The sequence below is a fragment of the Tursiops truncatus genome, chromosome 2 (assembly GCF_011762595.2).
Source record: "Tursiops truncatus isolate mTurTru1 chromosome 2, mTurTru1.mat.Y, whole genome shotgun sequence".
Taxonomy (NCBI): Eukaryota; Metazoa; Chordata; class Mammalia; order Artiodactyla; family Delphinidae; genus Tursiops; species Tursiops truncatus.
Genome location: NC_047035.1, coordinates 15,303,228 through 15,323,901, shown reverse-complemented (window position 1 = coordinate 15,323,901; position 20,674 = coordinate 15,303,228). Strand labels below are relative to the sequence as shown.

At 33.7% G+C, this 20,674-nt stretch overlaps 1 protein-coding gene across 4 annotated transcripts in view; it reads right to left on the bottom strand.

Annotated features, from left to right (window-relative positions):
• Positions 1–20,674, bottom strand: part of EML5 (EMAP like 5) — a 162,643-nt gene that overhangs the window by 71,575 nt on the left and 70,394 nt on the right. For all 4 annotated transcript variants that reach the window (XM_019919245.3, XM_073800143.1, XM_019919251.3 and 1 more), the window contains exons 9-17: positions 19,100–19,356; positions 17,777–17,989; positions 11,409–11,576; positions 10,626–10,732; positions 9,991–10,109; positions 8,438–8,624; positions 5,419–5,524; positions 3,917–4,010; positions 2,828–2,928 (exon numbers count right to left, since the gene is read on the bottom strand). In XM_019919245.3, coding sequence (XP_019774804.1) covers positions 2,828–2,928; positions 3,917–4,010; positions 5,419–5,524; positions 8,438–8,624; positions 9,991–10,109; positions 10,626–10,732; positions 11,409–11,576; positions 17,777–17,989; positions 19,100–19,356 — 1,352 coding nt within the window. The remainder of the gene's footprint in view (positions 1–2,827; positions 2,929–3,916; positions 4,011–5,418; positions 5,525–8,437; positions 8,625–9,990; positions 10,110–10,625; positions 10,733–11,408; positions 11,577–17,776; positions 17,990–19,099; positions 19,357–20,674) is intronic.

The following is a 20,674-nucleotide window of genomic DNA, read 5'->3' as shown; positions in this document are numbered from 1 at the left end:
TTCAAGCATCTGGGCAAATGCTAAGGGTGGCATGGGTCTGGTGATAACATAGAAGATGATGAAAAGTAGTCATATTCCAAATGTATTCAGAAGATTGTCTTTTCTTAACATAGCAGCCAGAGTTGTTAGTGCACTTGGAAGGGCAGTTAAGTCAAGTGGTGAAGGGGAAAAAACAGGTTAGACTTCTCTCAAAAGAAGGAGAAGATAACTCACAAATTTAAAGTGTAAACAACTGTGTGGATGTGTTTTAGTACATAGGTAAGAAGAGAAATTGATTAGCAAATGGAAGGTAGAGCTCAAAGAGTAGTTTTGTTTGGTTTTACTTACTTAAGATGGAGAAATAACACCACATTTATATACTGAAAGGAAAGAGTTGGTAGAGAGGGAAAACTGATAATGCAAGAGAGAAAGGGAAGAAGAGTTGGAATGATGCCCTTGAATAGCTGAGAAATGGGATCTAGTGCACAAGTGGAGGGGACTGGGTTTCACTAGAGCATAGATTATCCATCCAGAGCAGGGTCAGCAAACTATGGGCTGTAGGCCAAATCCTGCCATCACCTGTTTTTGTTCAGTGCCCACTGGAGCACAGCTGCAGTGGCTACGTTGGTTTTCTTCTCTGCTCCCAGAGCCTGCCTCCCTGACTTTTGGCTGCCAACTAGCAGCTGCCTAGGGCCCGAGCTGGTCACCATCCACAAGTTGAGGACTTTGCTATGGAAACTTCTGGGCACCCAGCAGTGAAATCACAGTCCAGGAGTTGCCTTGCCTCTGGCCATCTGCCGAAGTTGAGAAGGTAGAGTTCTCCAGGAGGAGAAGACACACTAGAATCAGTGTGTCGCTAGGGCAGAGTGAAGCTGACTATGGTCTCCCCCGAGTCCAACCTGCAAGTCCTGTTCACTGCAGCAGGCTGATCTTGGAGGGAATGTCTCCAGTTAACGGCAACTGGGTGCAAACTGGGTACGGCAAGGCAGGAGTTCTCTCTCTTGTTCTCTAAGTATCTATATAATATTCTTGATTTTGTTTCTGTGTCTGGAAAGTCTAAAATATTTACTATTTGGCCATTTACAGAGTTTTTCACCTCTGGTTTAGATAATCATTATTGAGTTTTCTGATACACACAGCATAACATGTTTGTATTGTACAAGGTCATACCAGCCATGGAATAGAGTTCAAATTCCTTAGAGATTAATAATTCATAACTTGCAATTCTCAAAGGCTATATCTGGGATAGGAGGTAAGAAGCTCCCTTTTAGCCTTAGTCCTAAGTCATCTTTAACTTAGTTTACATAAAGCTATGCATTTAGAGGGCAGACAGATGGCATTTATTCAGATTAATAAAGTGGTTACTTATTTCCCAGTTGACTACTGAACTCTGGATCAGAACCTCAAAGTGAGGAATGCTGAAATGCACTAAAGTCTTAACATTTATCCTTTTATGGCTCAGTTTCAGGTCTACTTTATGTCAAATCAAAGTTAAAGAAAAAAGTTATTCAATTGCAAATCTTTTCACTTTAAGGCTATTTACTTTCTTTAAGTCTCTTATTTCAGACAAACTTATAGTTGTTTTTTTTTCCAAAACCTCAATAATAGCATTACTTGCTGGGTATTTGCAAGTCCAAGTGACTAAGATACTCAAAAGTTTCGTTTAAATGAATGGGAATGAAAATGACAAATGTGAAGATACTTCTTTTTACTTTGTAAATGTATATACACTATGATCTGATGAGTCTGTGATAAAGTATTAAAACAAGTCTGAAAATCGACTCATGTCCTATGTAGTTTACAATTTGAAAGTTAATTCAACTTGGGAAATATCTTCACTAAGCCTATTCTTTTCTAACCTATGTCTCACTTCTCTCTATAGCTATGTATTTTATCTGAAAGGTTTAAGTGTACTAAGACTTTGTCAAATTGCTGGAATTTATAAGTATGCTATTCGATTTGGAAAAGAGACTTTTTAATTTTAAAATATGAACTTCTACAGTCACTAATTTACTAAATGACTAAAGTAATATAACATTCCATTTCTATATCATTTTATAGCACATAAAGAATTTTGACACAATTTCTCATTTTTAGTTTAGACTAAAACACATGTCTTCAACAGAAGAACGAAGTCTGGACATCACTTGATTAATCTCATAAGTTAAATTCTTTTGCAAATATGAATGCTATATCAATGCAGCCAATAATGATAAAATAAATCTTAACTTTGTTTAAAAAGTATCAAGACAACTGTGAATCATTCTTTTAAAAAAATAAACTTTTCACTTTTGAGAATTTTAGATTTTCATAAAAGATGCAAAGATAACACAGAGTGTTCTCATATACTGCTCGCCCACCCAGTTTCCCATAACATTAACATCCTACAATACTACAGACTACTTGTCAAAACTAAAAAATAGACATATTTGATATATTACTATTAACTGAACTCCAAACTTCATTCAGATTTCATCTATTTTTCAACTAATGAAACTTCTGTTCCAGGATCCAATTTAGGATACCACATTGTACTTAACGCCAAATCGCTTTTAAAAGTAATAGTTTCTACCAAATGTAAAATAGATAGCTAGTGGGAAGCAGCCGCATAGCACAGGGAGATCAGCTTGGTGCTTTGTGACCACCTAGAGGGGTGGGATAGGGAGGGTGGGAGGAAGACGCAAGAGGGAGGAGATATGGGGATATATGCATATGTATAGCTGATTCACTTTGTTATATAGCAGAAATTAACACACCATTGTAAAGCAATTATACTTCAATAAAGATGTCAAAAAAAAAAGTAATAGTTTCTTAAATTTCAAAGGAGCAAAAAGAAGCACTTCCTTACCTGCTCTACGCCAAAATTTCATGTGTTTAATTCCAGCAGTAATTAATTTATCAGGCACGTACGGGTTCATCTTTACAACAAAAATCTTATCTTTACTTCCTCTGAAATAAATACCAAAATGTTTTAACTCTGAAGATAAATCTCTCCTGTAATAACCTTTTGCCTAATCCAAACCCTATCTTGATTACTCCATTACTAAATGCTTGGCCCACTTGTCTCTTAGGTTTAGGCTACGTAATCATGCATTTGTACATTTGTTATTTTGTTATTATTTTAATTTATTAACTCCTCTCAACAGAATCTTAAAAGATAGGAACCGTGAGAACTGAACTTCTTTTGGATAGCACCAACTATAGTACTGTACATAGAGAATGCCATTTGTGGCATGAATGAGTTAAAGAAAAAAAATTTTTTATGGTACTCTGTTACAGCTTAATATAGTCTTTCCAAATACAAAATCCTCTTAAACTATCTTTTATTTGGGTCCTGTCTATATACTCTGCAGAAACCATTTATCTATATTTTAAAGTGCTTTTATGTATCACTTTAGGGAATAGGAAGTTAAAAAAATAGTCTCTGAAACTGTTGACTATTTCCTCCTTTAAAGCAATTGCTAATATTTTTTAGTATTATAGAAATAATAATGCTCACTGTAGAAAATTTAGAAAATGAAAACTATAACAGAGAAAATAAAAATAATCTATAATTTCTTTGTGATACATGTGTGTATGTATCTCCTTTCACTCAAATATATAAAATGAGTATTTTACCATGTTTTCAATGACTACAGAATAGCTTATCTTACAGTGGAATTCACTCTACCTATAAATGGAGATTTTTGATAATCACTACTTCGAATATCATATTACAGTTACATTAAAAAGTGTGTGCACAAGGGATAAACCTACAATGAATCATGAAATCATTTGTCTTTTTACCACAATTATACTATTTATTCAATGGTAATAAAGACGGCAACAATTTAAAAAGTTACGTTTGCTTGATTTCAAAACCGTTATAAGTAAAAAAAATTTTAAGTCCAAGGTAATTTCAGTATTTTGCCAATGTGATATCAAGTTTTTTCCCTACCTTGCTATCGAAAGTTTCTCTCCTTTTTTCCAGTCCCATAGCACAATAGTGTGGCTATCATCTATTCCAACTGAAGCCAAACGTTTCCCATCCGCTATGAAAATTAATCACAGAGATAGACTGATCATTAACATTCAGAAGATAAAAAACACTCAGTACATATTCTGATACCACAGCACTATATTTAAATTTTTATAAAATAAAATATTGTTAAATGTTAGGCATGCATACAGCTATGAAACAAAAAGCAGAATTTATAAGGAAGGGGAAGAATAGTGTCTCAATGCATCTAAACCTATCTGCTGACTTCTTCCTCTGACTTCACTTACCTCATCTTCTACCAGCTTAAGACAGGGGAAAGGAGGAAGATAAGAAAAGTAGAAAAAAGATATTTAAAAGATGAGAAGGAAAGGGAAAACTAAGAAAGAAGGAAGGAAGAAGTGATATACGCCAATGAATTTCACCATAGGAACTCTACTGTGATATAAGAAGTCATAGGGATTACAAAAAGCGAATCAAATGCAAAAGACACAGGTTACAAATACATATTGCTGTTTAATATGACTGTTTGTAGTGAAGGTCAATTATTTCAGTTGTTACTACCATCAAGCAACAAGTAATGACTATTAGACAAGAGATTGCGCTAAGTCAGTCATGCTGGCAGGTGTGCATATGTTTATAGGTTGTAAAGGCAATCTATAATAAAACATTTGCCACTCTGCCACACTTTTTGCAAACCTCAACTAGTATGTTATCGCTACCAGTGGTATTTTTCTTGCTGACTCCTTTACCATTCAGTTTCTTCACCTTTGGCAGATTTTAATATGTGTATATACAATTCCCCCCATAAACTATAGCAATTCACTATCACTTCAGTCAGAGCAGCAGGAAGCACAAATTTACTGTTTCTTAATATAAAATTCTCTATTAATGGTATTTCCCCACTCTTCCCAATCCATACCCCAGCTTTCACTGTAGATCTACCTGTAGTTGTTAAACTTTTATATATGTAGCAAAGAGTTAACATGATCTGAAATTATTTTGATAAGACAGATTGGAATTGTCACTTCATAGAAATGTTATACAACAAATATTTCAGTTCTCACCTCTTTCTTAGCTTTCACCCTAAACATTTTCAAAGTTTACTCTGTGGCTGCAAAACATTAAATGAGATCAGGGTTTGCCCAAGGTTGGAAATACATACCACTAGTGGTAACTGAGACGGTTTCAGAGGTTATGTAGACAAACATTTTTTATTTTAATAGAAACATCTTTATAACAATGGGTATTAAAATTACATTTCATTAAATTATTATTATAAAACAGCTAGCAAACCCACACTTTCAGAGCCTTGATTGGTTAGGACAACAGTATGCACATTTGATAAAAAATTGTGAAGGTCACTATTAAATGACAAGTTTAGGCAACACTAATTTAGACTAAAATGCCATGTATTGCCTCTGCATTTTGATCATTCTTACTGAGACAGAAAACTGCCTTACCTGAGAAATCAACAGCACAGACACCATATTGGTGGTAGCCCTTTAATATCGACAATGGTTTAATGGTCTCTGTGTCCCATATGTGAACTGAGGGATCCCTACCTACCTAAAATAGAAAGAATTATAAAAGTCATTTTATGCAATTAAATTGTTTATTTTCATATCTATAAAAGGAAAACAGGAGATTTAACAACCTTTGTCATATTTGCTATAAATATTTATCAAATAAAAAGTATAAAGCAGACTGTATACGTGATCAACATTTTTCCCTTACATTTGTCGAAAAGCTAATGAGACTAGGCTCAGTGTTTCAAGGAATGTTCTACAACTACGTAGCTCCTAAACCTTATCCTATACTTCATCAATAAAGATAATGCTTACCAAGCATCTATTATTGGCAGCATTACTATGCTAGGTACAATGAGCACTAAGACAATTAGACAAATTTTGCAAACTCATTGGGAAAATGAGATATTTTCCGTTAAAATATGAACATCTGGTAATACATGCTTAATGGGGATGAAAAGGTTGTAGAGAAAATCTTCATGGAAGAGATGCTACTCGACGTGGGCCTTCAAAGAGTGTAGGTCTTAGATAAAAAGAGAAGCAAGCAAGTATATTCTAGGCTAGGATAATAGTGTAAACAAGATACAGAGGGGTTAAAGCGCCAAACAGGTTAACACAACTTAATTCTTTATTCCTTTAGACTCAAGTAATCACTTTCTTTATACAGATTAAGAGATATAATAACTTTGCTTATGAAAGCAACTCCTGAAATAACTAACATAGCTGCCAATTACTGTTAATTTTGAGATTGGTTTTATATAAAGACATAACAAAAAACAATACTGCAATCGATCAATATTTCACTAAGTTATTAACTGCTTTCCTCTGTCCTGTCATTTGTCTACAGATCTACTGTTTTCTATATAAGCTGGAGTTCTAAACCATTTTGAGTTACTTTTGGTTTAGGTTTCTCCCAGGTGATATGAATTGCACCAGTTAATAAACTTTTTGTTTTTCTCTTGTTAATCTGTTTTTTTTCTTTGGCTGTGCCTCATGGGTTGTGGGATCTTAGTTCCCCGACCAGGGATCAAACCTGGGTCCCCTGCAGTGGAAGTGCAGTGTCCCAACCACTGGACCACCAGCGAATTCCCCTAATCTGTCTTTCTGTTAGAGTTCTGGCTAAAAGTCTAGCAGAGGAAGAGGTCATTGGGTATCCAGGGATGTCCTGTGGGCATACTGACTTATAGTTTAATTTGGCCCAAACTCCCTAAAATTCCAGAATTATGGTAGTAAATGACCAGTTTTTACAGTCTTCATTCCAGTAGTAGCAGAATAATGTCCAAACTCCTTGCAACAGCACAATGGGTACATAATCGTGTTTTAAGAGGAACCATTTATATAAACTAAAGGTGAAAGTAAATGGTGCCCCTGAGGCCTCTGCCAGCCCATTTAATTAGTTCTTCCGCTAATGTCCATCATGCACTCTAAGATTTGAATACTTTGCGTTGCTCACAGTTATTTAAAGAAGTTGTATTTTTATTTTTTTATTTTTTCCCCCACTGTTACACGTGATATGACACACTTAAAATACATTCCCCAACCTCCCCTCTATCAGGTAAACTACTCAGCTCAAATGTCATCTTCTCTATGAGGGTTTCCCTGATTCCACTAGGCACAATATATCAGTCCTTTATAATATTTCAAGAGAGCTTTATACATATCTCTAGCCTAGTGGTTCTCAGCAGGGGGTGACTTGCCTCCCAAAGGCTGTCTGGAGACATTTTTGGTTGTCACAGCTGGGGTGGGTGGTGTTAACTGGCCTCTAGTCCGTAGAGGCCAGAGATGCTGCTAAACATCCTACAATGCACAGGATGGCATTATACACAAAAATGCAATTATCTTTACAATAAAGAATTATCTGGCCCAAAATGTCAACAGTGCCAAGGTAAGAAGCCCTGATCTATACTTATGACACTGTATCACAATTTTCTTGCGTGTTTGTCTTCCCCCACAGAGTATGAATGTTTTACCATGGCAAGGTGTTTTATTTATATTCCCAGAGTCTTTCCTGGTACACAGCACATGCTCTATGAATGTTTCTGAATGAATAGAAGAAAGGAGGGAGAAAAGGAGGGAAGGAAAGGAAGGAGAAAAGGAAAGAGTCAGGGGAGGTACAAACAGAGTGAGGGAAGATGGGAGAAAGAAAAAGGGAAGAGCTTTCTCTCCTTTCAGGGAAGCTACATAGGATGATGCAAGTTTCCTACCCCCACCCTCAATATATCCCAGAAGGTATACTTACACAGTATTTAAAGCCAAACAGACTAAGGGCTTTAGGCTTTACCACTTATTAGCTGACAGATCTTTGAGAAAATTATCTAATTTCTTTAAACCTAAACTTCTTCATTTATAAACTGGGGGAAATGGTTTTACTCTCATAGAGATGAGGTGAGAATAAAATAAATATACATTAAGAAACTAGTAAAGTGCTTACACACAGTGAGAATTTATAAATATCACCCTTTCCCTTCCTTCTCTAAGAATATCCATATAGAGAGGTATCAGTTATGACTTTTCTCCATGTTTTCTACTTTGGTAAACCCGAATATGTTACTATCATGATTGTAAAATAAAAACATAGTCATCCTGTTTGTCACAGAACATTTCTTAGATAACTTATATTATTTAAAATAATTAAAAAACCAGATTTCTAGTCTTTACGGTTTTTGTAATTTTTACTCATAAATTTAAAAAATTAATATTATCCTGACAGAAAGGTGTCAAGCCAGAGCTCATAGTTCCAAATTCAAATTACAATAAGTAAAACAATAAAACTCTAAGGAAAACTATAAGAAAAAAGTTTTATTTGTAATATGAAAATAAAATCCCATTCTAAAGAATTCTTCATTTCCTAGAATACAAAAGATAAGGAAAAAAATGGACTAACTTAACTTTAAACCCAAACGAAGGTCTAACCTATCTGGGCTGTTGTCGCATAGTCTTTCAAAGGACCTACCTGGCCTGTTGCCACATAGTCTTTCACAGGATGAATAGCCAGGCAGAGAATATCATCATCGTGACCCAGGTAAAAGCGCTGTGTGTTCTGTTGTCGATTATAAATGACACCCACTGCTGCCACATGGTACACAATTTCACCAATTTGAGTATAGAACAGATTACTTCGACAGTCATACCCTCTGTAACTAAATATAGAAAAATCATATAACATTAACTTTGGCCTTTTACTGATAAATATGGACTATACAGAGGACATTCAATTTCCAGCTTTACAAGATACTGAACAATTTTAAAAAATACAAATATCTCAGATCCCATAAACTTTTGTGAACTGCTCTGATTACAAATAGCTAAATCCAAGCATAATACTAAATTTGTATACTATAAAGCAAAAAGTTGCTTTTTTACAAGTGAAAGGGTATAGAAAAGAATATATATTTGTATTTGTTTGTACTATATTATACATAAATATTTCTGAAACTAGGTAACAGTGATTCCCTTTGGGTGGGGGGGAAATGATGGCTGGGAGGGCAGAGGTAGGAAGATGATTTTCAGAGTGTATCCTTTTATACACACTGTTCAACCATGAGAATAAAATATATCAATATATATTACAAAAATAAGTTTTAACAACAATTTAAAAATATTATACACATCCAGAGAACAAGTAGTCAAATCCCCTCAAAAATGATCAATATAGATAAAATAGATAACTAATAAGGACCTACTGAATAGCAGCACAGGGAACACTACTTAATACTCTGTAATGGCCTATATGGGAAAAGACTCTAAAAAAGAGTGGATATATGTATATGTACAACTGAGTCACTCTGCTATACACCTGAAACTAAAACGACATTGTAAATCAACTATACTCCAATTAAAACACACACACACACACACACACACACACACACAAAATGCTTCCAAACAAACAAACAAAAAGAAGTACTGTCTATTTTAACACTGGAAGAAAAATATTTTTACTAAATAAATCTGTTTTTTTTTCAAATTCTTGAAAACATTATAAGCCAGGTAAGACAATGATTACTAGGTGAGGGGAAGGAAAGAGTTGGACTGGAGACTCTGTTTGTCCTGGGATAAAATGTGAGATCTGTATTGCCAGATATTCTAAGAGAATCCAGAAACTGTATTTTATTGAAATTATAATATATAGGCCAAAATGCTTAGGCCAAAACAAGCCACAATATCATTATAAATTAGACATATTTAGGGGAGATGATAATCTCTCACATTTCACTTATTTTGTTTAAAGAGATCCATTTCTATAAATATAACACTAAATTTTCATAAGACAAATTAATTTTTTATTTAATAAATACTTATATAGTGCCAGAAAACATTCTAAGTCACCACAAGTATTGACTTATTTACTCCTCACCAGAATCCTATCAAGAAAAATACTGTTATCTCCATTTTACAGATGGTAAAACAGAAACACAGAGAGGTTAAGTGTCTTGCTCAAAGTCTCATAGCTAGTAAATGTGAACCAAAATTCAAACACATAAATGAAAAGTAGTCGTTTTGTACCCGTGAACAAAGTGTAATCGAATACTATTTCCTGGAGCCCGCTCTCTTCTTTTAGAAGTACCACTTTTTTGTTTCTCTTTGTATTGTTCTTTAAGCTGAGGTAGATCTTCCGTGTAAACCTTTAAATAATGTACATAAGTAGAAATATTCTTAGAACACAAATTTATAGAGGTGTTATATATTCCTAATGTAACTTCAGACATTGTGGTTACTATGATCGCTAAAGTTTTAACAACTGTCTTCAGTAGGAAGATTCTTTATGAAATTTACTTCCTTGGAAAGACAAACGTATTTACATTTTCTAAGTATCACACTGACAAATACACATTTAGTTTCCATGAAATTTTTATACTTCGTAAGAGAGTATTTTAAAGGAAATAAATGGAAGTGTACTGCGACAAAAAGCACATATAATATATAATACAATACAATACAGGCACAGTTAGTATATCAAGCACTTAATATAAATAACATTTTACACAAGTATACTTTAACTCTTAAAGGGGGAAACAGCCATACATTTCTTGGAAAATTAAAAACTGCAAAAGATAACAATAGATGAGTAAACAACAGGGAGCAAGATAAAGAAGAAACTAGAATTTTTCAGGAAAAAATCACGTGGTAATAAAAATTACCTGCCGACGGTAGGTGAGCTGTGTCTCTTGTTCAATTTCAGAGTCCAGTTCTGGAACATCAGACAGATCTGAATCTGATTCATCACTATTAGAGTCAGCCAGATTTTCTGTAATTTAAAAAAATGAAACATTACCTGTTTAAAGAAGATTCATTTTCAAAACAGCACAATAAAATTAATGATTAAGAGCTGACTGTGCCAACTGACATGGAGACAAGCCATAAAACAAGCAAATGAAATTACCTATTCAAGTGACACAGATGTCAGTAAACTGTACTACAGATTATCTTCCTCTCCACTCACTGCAAACTCAATAGTTCCTTTAAATCCCTTCACTGGCTCCCCAATGACCGCTACATCAAATTTAAATGTCTGTGCAAATATAAGTGAATATAACCTATAATTAACATGAAAAATAGCTAGAAAATACCATAATGCAACAGATGAACTGACATTAGATAATTTTTCTTTGTCAAAAAAACCATACTGAAACCTAGATACCCATCTCCCAGAGAATATATTAAATGTTTGTTTTACTAATGCATGTTTTTTACTCATCATTTGATAGACGAAAGTGTAACCAAAAGTACTTTGTAGTCCATGCTCTGTGACAACTGAGTTTAAACATATAGACCTAATATTTTATTTAAAATTTCCACTAATAATAATAATCTATACTGTTAACATACGAGGCTTGTGTATGTTTCAAGAGTAAAATTGTTATTTGGGGGTTACTGAAGAGTTATTTGACAGAGAAATTGTTTAGGCAGTGTGTTCTACTCACCTTGGGGTGCTATGTGAAGAGCATCTTTTAGTTTTCTTTCAGGAATAAATTTCCACTGAAAGACAGAGTGATCTGCTCCACCAATAGAAATAACCCACTGATAATCATGTGACCATCTGACATTAGTTACATGAGCTGAATGGCCAATGTATTTTTTAAACTTGGCCCCTATAACAAAAATATACCTTTAAATTGATAAACAAATGCCAATACACACACACAAAAACACTATAAACAACAATTTCTATACCTGAACCAATGCATCCTATTTCTATTACCTTAATTATGATGAACGGGGAAAAATGTTAATTCAAAAATTCACTGAGTGAACAAATGAATGAGTGTACATCAAGGGACATAAATCTTTGCTCTACTGATTCACAATATAATTTGGTAAGAACAACAAGAGCTGTGAAGCATTATCTTACTGCTTTGAGAAAAGCCTGCAGCTACAAGGGGATCAATTGTTTTTATATTCAGATATTTGAATGTTTTGGCCTGACACCTTTGATCTTAAGTGATATTGACCAATCTCCTCCCCCACTATTCTCAGCCTTAGCTGCGAAGATCCTTTTAAAGCTTAAGCCATCAAGAAAATATTAGCAACATATAAAAAGGACTACACACCATAACCAAATGGGATTTATGCCAGGAATGCAAGGTTGGTTCAATATACAAAAATCAATCAATGTAATATACCATACTAACCAAAATAAAATACATCCAGTTGTCCCAACAACTATCTTTTATAGTCATTTTTTTAAACCTAAATATTTGGTATAATGTCCTTCAATGTGGGTTTGTCTGATGTTTCTTCATGATTAGATTAAGATGTGTTTTTTGCACAGGCAATGTTGTGTCCTTTTGGATACATCATTTTAAGGGGCACCACAGTTCTATCACTAGTGATGTTAAGTAGCAGCATTTGGTTAAGGTTTTATATACCAGACTTCTCCAACTGTAAAGGATTTGTTTAACTTTCTGGCTAATTTTTAAAAAATCTGTGCAATGATAGGAACCATTTTTGTGGTTCTAAGTTCAGAATACATTTTCTATATCTTGCTTAGATAAACTTGATATTTGGCAATATGTATATGTTCCTGGTAGAGTACACTAAACACAATAATGTTTGGTTTCATTTTGATAATGTTTTAGAAGTTTTATTTGAAGCTACAGAAGGCTTGTATTTCAGGATGGCAAAGATCCATCAATTACAAACTGGAGAAAAACCTTCACCTTGGCCATGAATTTAGGGATAGCCATCTAATCAAAGCATAAAAGATGTGACCCAAACTATATAGATTACAATTTACTGCTACCTGACAGTAATGTTATTTTTTTAAGAATCAATTTTTTATGTAGCTTAACAGAAGTCAGTAACTTTCTAGATGGGTAACTTGCCACAATTCACTCCACAAGTCCAATAAGGTAAGATTTAGTCCCATCCCTCTTATAAGAGAATGCATTATTTGCCTGTCAAGAGGACTCTGGCTATTACTTCCTTTGACGGGGCCCTGTACATACTCTTAGGCAACAGAGAGACTTACAAGGTAAAACCAGAAATTTCAGCAAATAAAATTCCAAGTTTTTAAGGTGTACTAATTTTGTTATGTTTAGAGCAAATGAAGAAGAGTTATCTGAGCACCTATTCTAATTGACTATATTGGGTGATAGTTCCAAGAGAGGTGTAGATAATCCTGTAAGGCCTTCCAAATGATTTTCTCTGTGACTTTTCAAAGATCAATTCCTCTGGAAGAACCAAGGCAATTCAACAAGAAAGCTATGGAATAAGTCTAAGGGAAGCCAGTTATTTCTAATCAAAGTGACTTTATTAATAATTATTCAATAGCCAGCACTGCTTATCTAACTATGATAAACAGTTTATCTTAAAAGTAAACCTAGATATCACATCTTTTAAGAAGTGACCATGACTCACCAAGACCAATCATATCCTCTTATCATGCTTCCAGAATTCCCTGTTATTACCCCATGTATTTATAACACTCAAATGTAATAGTCTATTTACTTGTTAACTCCTCTAATAAACTATAAGCTCCTTGAGGGCAGGATTGTATCTTGTTTATCATACATCCCTAATGCCTGATACATAGCAAACATTCATTAGGTATCTGAAGAAAGGGAAAGAAAGGAAAAAAAAAAAGAAAGATCATATTTTCCCTTACTCTGCCTATACACTTGAGTTGAAATGCTAGATTGTAGAGGAGGGAAGAAGAGTAGTGAAGGAGACTGAGAGGGCATGAACTCCAACACTTACAATTCATTAAAGGGGACAAAAAGTCTGATGTAAAGAGTATTGGAGTTGAAATCAAAAGACTAGGTTTGAGTGTCGTCTTGACTACTTAATAGCACAGGAGCTTGAGCACATCAGTTAACCTCTCTTAGACTCCATTTCCATTTTAGTATAAATTGGATTATAAGCTCTCAAGGTCCCTTCATTATTAAAAACTGACATATGATAGGAAATGATAAAAGAACATTTAAGGTCTAAACAGTATGTCATCAATTAGGACTAACATCTCAGAGAAAAGATTTATCAAAGCAAGCTAGAATGGTCATAGAAGCATTCCTAATTTAAATGAGAACAGAATGATAATTCTTGGTGAGGATAAAGCAATAGACTGAAATATTTATGCTTCAATGATCCCATGTCTTTTCTAATTTATTTTAGGGTATATTTTAACACAAAGTTAATATGAGTTATATCTCTTCAATAAATTGTAGCAATATGACAAAAGATTTTTTTCCCATTTAACAATGTTTTGATGACCTTAAAACTTCTAGATATAAAATATATGAGAATATCTTTTTTGACCCTAGTAAAAAGTAGAATTCCTTAATACATAAAACAGCATTGTTCAGAAAAAAAAAGAGAAACTGATTTGACTACACTGAAATAAATACTAGTCAACAAAAGACATCATTAAAAAAAATAACTAACAAACTCAAAAAAAGGCATCTGTAATCCATAAAAATTACAAATCATTTGTATCTATAGTATATAAAATTATTTCGATAAAACAATAAAAGAAATAACTCTAAAACATAGGCAAAAGATATGAACTTGTGTTTGATAGAAGAGGAAATGCCGAGAATCAAAAAATATTGGAAAAGATGGTCAATCTTATTAGTAATTAGATAAATGTAAATTAAGACAATGTGACACCATTTACACCAACTAGATTTACAAAAATAAAAAGTGTGGCAATGTCAAGTGCTTAAGAGGATGTAGATCAACAGGGTTTGTAAAATGGTATAACCATTGTGGAAAACAATTTGGCATTTTCTTATAAATTCTCTATGACCCAGCAATTTCACTCCTAAGTATACATCTTTGGAAACTTGTATATCATAGCAAAAGACTAAAGAACCCAAATGTCCACTGACAGGAGAATAAACACATGAACTGTACCACATTTTCACAAGTATTTTACAGCAATGAAAAACAAATACACTAGAGCTACATGCAACAATATCTTAGAAATCTCAGAATCTTAGAAAAGCGGTGTTGAATAATTCCCCATCACAAATCTGTTTTATTGTTTGATATTTGTTTTTCCAATGAATTTTCTTCTGGAATCTAAAAAATATTTTTACCAAATAGAAATGTTCATTTGTCAATAAGTACTGAAAGAGTCTTGGCAATTATTAACAGTGATGAAGGTGTCAGATTAAAGCAACCATGCCCTCACCTCTCCATCCTCCCCCACCCCACCTTCTCACCCACCACCACAGCCTCTGTGCTGCTGCCTGGGAACAGTCTGATTATTTGAGAGATTATGGTCAAGAGCAGGAGAATCTAGAAAGAAAGAGGATAACAATGGACAAAAAAAAAAAAAAAAAATAAGAGGAGTAATACTCCTTTGGCCTGGGATTTGAGGGGGCTAAATGTGGAAGAGGAACATTCTGGGCTAATCTCACACATTTTGTGCTGCAATTACAATGATTCTATAACGTAAGCTACTTCTATTATTTAACTTCTTTCCACATTTTGTAAAAGCTTCACTTCTTAGAATGTAATGGATATTACTTAAGTGGATATCTAAAATACATTAATACATCAGACACAATCCTTTCTCAAACTTAAGTTGGATCAATAGTACAACTTACTGTAATGAAATAATGTACAACTTCATAACTAATCTAAAAGAAAGAGAGTTTTTCTAGTAATACTACTAGCTTTATGCAACTATGTAAATTCAATAAATACAGAATCTTAAAATACTTCTACTAATCTTTGTCTTCTTCTCTCCCAATTACCTACCAATAGTCTCAAGCTGACTCACAAGTGCCTAGAAATAAAAACCCTTACCATAAAATAAATGTCTAACAAAAATCTAAAAAAAACAGAAAATAAGAAAAACAATTTATATTCTTGAAGCAGTAACTGAACAAGACTAACTTCTCTTAAAGACTTTGGTAAAATATTCCTACAGCAATTCAGAAGACTACTACACATTTTGTAAATGAAACAAAATTATTGAGCAACAAAAATATTGTCTTCCCTGTTGCAGAAGATAAAGCTTGTGAGTAAATCCCATGCATTTGACTATGAAAACTCAGAAAATTACTCTTTTTCTGCAGAGAGGTCAGTGTATGAAACAGTGAGTAGAAGCAATGTCTAAGATTAATATCACCATGATTAATCTTACTAAATCTCACACCTTCTAACTAGGCAAGTATCATTTTGAGTCACAATACAATTTGTTGTGCCTGGTGACTCTCATGTCCTGGCTATGTGGTGGGATCCAGAAATACGGTACTTCAATTGCTAGAGATTTGTTAGCCTTTATTAACACCCTTAGCATTACTTATGGAGGTACTTTCACACGCACCTAGGAAGCTGACATGTTGCAGGCAGGAAGTGACAACATGGCATAGCTGGCAGGATCTGGAACTCACCACTTTACTGTAGAGGTATAGCAATTAGCAGTCTAGACTTCTGGGAAACTTGCACCCTTAAGTTTAACATCAAGGGGACTACCTAAACTATTTGAATAAAACTATTTCTGCTGTTTCCAAAATTACCTTTTTACTAAATTGCATTTTAACATTTGTCCAACAGCTTTTATTAATCGGGTGAAAATCATGACTGCATCTGCTATAGATGTTGATACTCTATGAATATACTCAGTGCACCTAATATGAGGCCCTATATTATGAGAGAGTTCTTTGAAAATTAAATCTCAGAAGAAACTTGGCTTTCTCTGAGTAGTAATAAGTATGCTTTTTTTTTTTTAAATAGCTAAAGTGAAAATTATTTTGTGCCCTGCTTTATTTTATTTTTGGTTTCCAGGAAGCTCAGATTCAATTTTGATGTTTGACTACTGAAGAAGAAAATGTCAAACATTTTCTTTATCTGATTTTAATATAGTATTTCTATTTATACTTCCCCTGGTATGAATTATTTACTCATATAATTATTTTAGTACTTATGGACTTGTTATAAGCTGACTCAAATACTTTCTGGAACAAGGCATGGAACAAATAAATGACTAATAGAGCATTTCATTTAATTATTCTCAGGTCTATTAACAGAATGATTAATATCATCACTTTAAAAGAGGTCCAAGAAAGAGAGGTGATACATATTATATATAGAAAATAACCAGTGATAAGACCCCTTATTTTTCTCCCACCCCCAGTTATGAAAAACAAATGTCAAAACAATACATGTTAAGGATTTTAAGCAAAAACACACTCTCAGATAAAAACCAACAAACAAACCAATAGATTCCAAACTGTGACCTGTACTCGCACAGCTGACTACTTCATCAGAATTCTTGAGAAAATGACATAAGAAAAATGTCTCCTAAAAGATATATGTTCAACAAGTTAAATGATTAAAGATAATAAGCCATAAGAAAAGTATAACTATCACTGTATATCCCAACTATATGAAGCAATTCTGGAAGTGGGGAGAAAAATGATTCTCTAAAAAGAAAGAGGTAAAGTATTAGCCCATTTATAATATATGAATTCAAAAATAATTTTCTAATAAAAACTTCATATCCAAAAATAAATGTAACATATGACAATAATTTCTGAATTATCAAAATACTATAAATAATTCTGTTCATTTTCATGAAATCCTTCACCAAACCAACAGCACCTCTCACTGCTGTGGCCTCTCCTGTTGCGGAGCACAGGCTCCGGACGCGCAGGCTCAGGGGCCATGGCTCATGGGCCCAGCCGCTCCGCGGCATGTGGGATCTTCCCAGACCGGGGCACGAACCCGTGTCCCCTGCATCGGCAGGCAGACTCTCAACCACTGTGCCACCAGGAAAGCCCAGAACTTAAGTCTTTTATAAGACAGAGGTTAATTAATAATATTTTGAAAGAAAAGATACCTTTTCTTAAACAAGGATATCGAAATAATTTTACAATTCCATAGTCATCAGCTGTAACTAAAACTTGGCCAGTATAGTTTCCATCTACTGAGTTTATATCATTGATATCTGAATACTTGGGCCAAATTCCATTTACTTCAAGGCCTGAAACACATGTCCATGAAGCCCAATGAACACCTTTTATTTCTTCTTTATTTGTCACTTCTTTTCCTCCTAAAAATAAATCACAGTATTAATTTAAGAAGTTATTTCTTTTGATTTTTACTCAAGCATAAACTGTACTGATAACATGGTAAACTCCAAAATTTAAATATCTTCTCCATCCTGTTAAAGGATAATACATGAATAGGTAAGTGAATATAGTAAGGAAAGGAGGAAATTAAGTGCAAGGAGTTGTTAAAAAGCCATTACCAAAATTATGCTGATTCAGGGACATACAGATTTGATGATGATGTAGCTTAGCAGGTTCATGCATGTGGACAGTAAAACTGAACCCTATTAAAATCATGCTACAGATCAGCCACAATGGGGTAAGTTAGAAGGAAAAGTAAAAGCTATACAAAAGTGGCAAATCAGGTATTGAAAAAGAAACCTAAGAAGATACACGGTTGAGAAAGATAACTGAAAGGATCGCAAAGGAAGGATGAGTGACAAGTAATACATTTATGTTAGGTAATAGGACTTCAGGATTCAGTCAATCTTCATTACATACAGATTGTTAATGAAAACTTTTGGAGCGATGCATTAATTTAAATATGCAGCTACTCTTGTTAAATAAGTTATTTTAATATAGTGACTAATTCACTAAGCATCATACTAAATAAAGGGCTGAGAGATAATATTTTGATGGTTGTTTTTATTCTTCTCTTTTTAAATCTTTGATAAAAATTCTGTTTTTCAAAATTAGTTTGTTAGCTATATTATTATTAATATTTGCAAAGTCTGAGATAACAACAAAAACCCAACTTATAGTCAGACATCTGTATCAGCTGTATTTAGTTAATTAGTTGTACCCATTAAAAATGGCATTTTGACTTTCTAATATACACTAGGACTTTACCATATACTACTCATATGGCATGGACTTCAACATAAAATAGGTCTTAGCTCCTCCAAGCAATTAAGTTTTAATTAAGAACCAAAAGGATTTCAAATGATAAGGCAGCCACAGAGAAAAGATCACAATGCCTGAAATATTAGCTTGTATCTTCTTTGATTTCCTATAATCAAATGTAACTTACACTCTGCCTCTAATGAAATTCTAAGATATTTTAAAGGAACTAAAAATCTACAAATTATAAATAATTTATAGGAAATTTTTACCTGGCATCCTATAAAAAAGTCTTTTACCATTCCCATCATTTGTTTGTAAATATCTACTGTCTGAGGACCAGTCCAAGTGAGTGATGAAACTAAGTGATCCAACACATTCCCCACATTTTTTATAACGCTGAGAAACTCCATAAATATCAACTGAGCTGTCATTGCATCCAACAGCAAGGTAAGTTCCATCTGGTGAATATTTTAACTCATGAATTGCCTCCTTCCGATCTTTAATATGTACAACTTCCGTCATATCTCTGTAAAGAGAAAAAAAATGAGATCATAAACAAAGAAGTCACTACAGAATTAGTTCAGTTTTCAAATGTGTCTAAAATGACTGTGAGGCTGTATCAAGTATTTATAAACCATAAAACAAATGTAAATGAGACAAGTAGTATTAACTCAGGAATAATTTTGCCTAACAGAAATATATGAGGACAATATATGCTGGAAGTAGAGAAAAATGCTAAATTTCAGTTCCTAAATTACTTAATTTTAAGTAGTTCAGAGATTCATACTAAATTTCTGGAGTCATACAATAAAGGAAATAAAGCCATGGATTTTTATGACAAAGTTCCTTATAAGTACTGAGTTTATGAAAAATGCTTAATTATAAAAGCCATGATTTTCAAATTAAATTTTTGTAATGAAGCAAATGCACAAAATTGCATGCAGGAAATAAAGAAAGGAGAAATTGATTTGTATTATTTTAGTAATACATTTGAATATATATCTTTACATAGATACCACTAGTTACTTTTATTTCAACCTCTTTGACCTTTTTTAATAGAATACAAATTCTTCCCAATTAGCGACCATGTCAGCCAGCAAAGTTAAATATTTTTAATGATGCCTTATAACTGACTTTCCAGAAAAATAACAGGTACTGGTAATAGCCATAAAAATGGGTAAACACTTAGTTAAACACTACTGAGTTTCCAAACATGTGGAGTTGGTGGAGAGGTGGAGAAGAGAGAGGCAGCAAGGGAGAAGGGGCAGGAGGAAGTGAGAATTCTATTTCTAACTAGTGCCAGGGACTTTTTCCAAATAAATTTTGCATTACCCATCTGAAACGTTATCAACAGATAATTCAAGAATAAAAGCTTAAATGGTTATTTCCCAATTTTTACAGTTTCTAAATGGACAATTTAAAGCAATAAAACTCATATTTCTTTCAGTAACATTAAGTATTTAACTGTTTTAGGCACATGACACACAAAGATGAACTCATCTTCTGTGAGAGACAGAGATAAAGTAATTATACTTTATAATTGAGAAAATGTAGTGAGTGCTCAAAAGGTTATGTGTGAAGTTCTATAAGAAACACTGAAAAATGGTTAAGACTAAAGGCAGGGGACTTCCCTGGTGGAACAGTGGTTAAGAATCTGCCTGCCAATGCAGGGGACACGGGTTCGATCCCTGGTCTGGGAAGATCTCACATGCCAAGGAGCAACTAAGCCCATGCACCACAACTACTGAGCCCACGATCTAGAGCCTTCGAGCCACAACTACTGAGCCCATGCACCACAACTACTGAAGCCCATGTGCTTTAGAGCCCGTGCATCACAACTACCG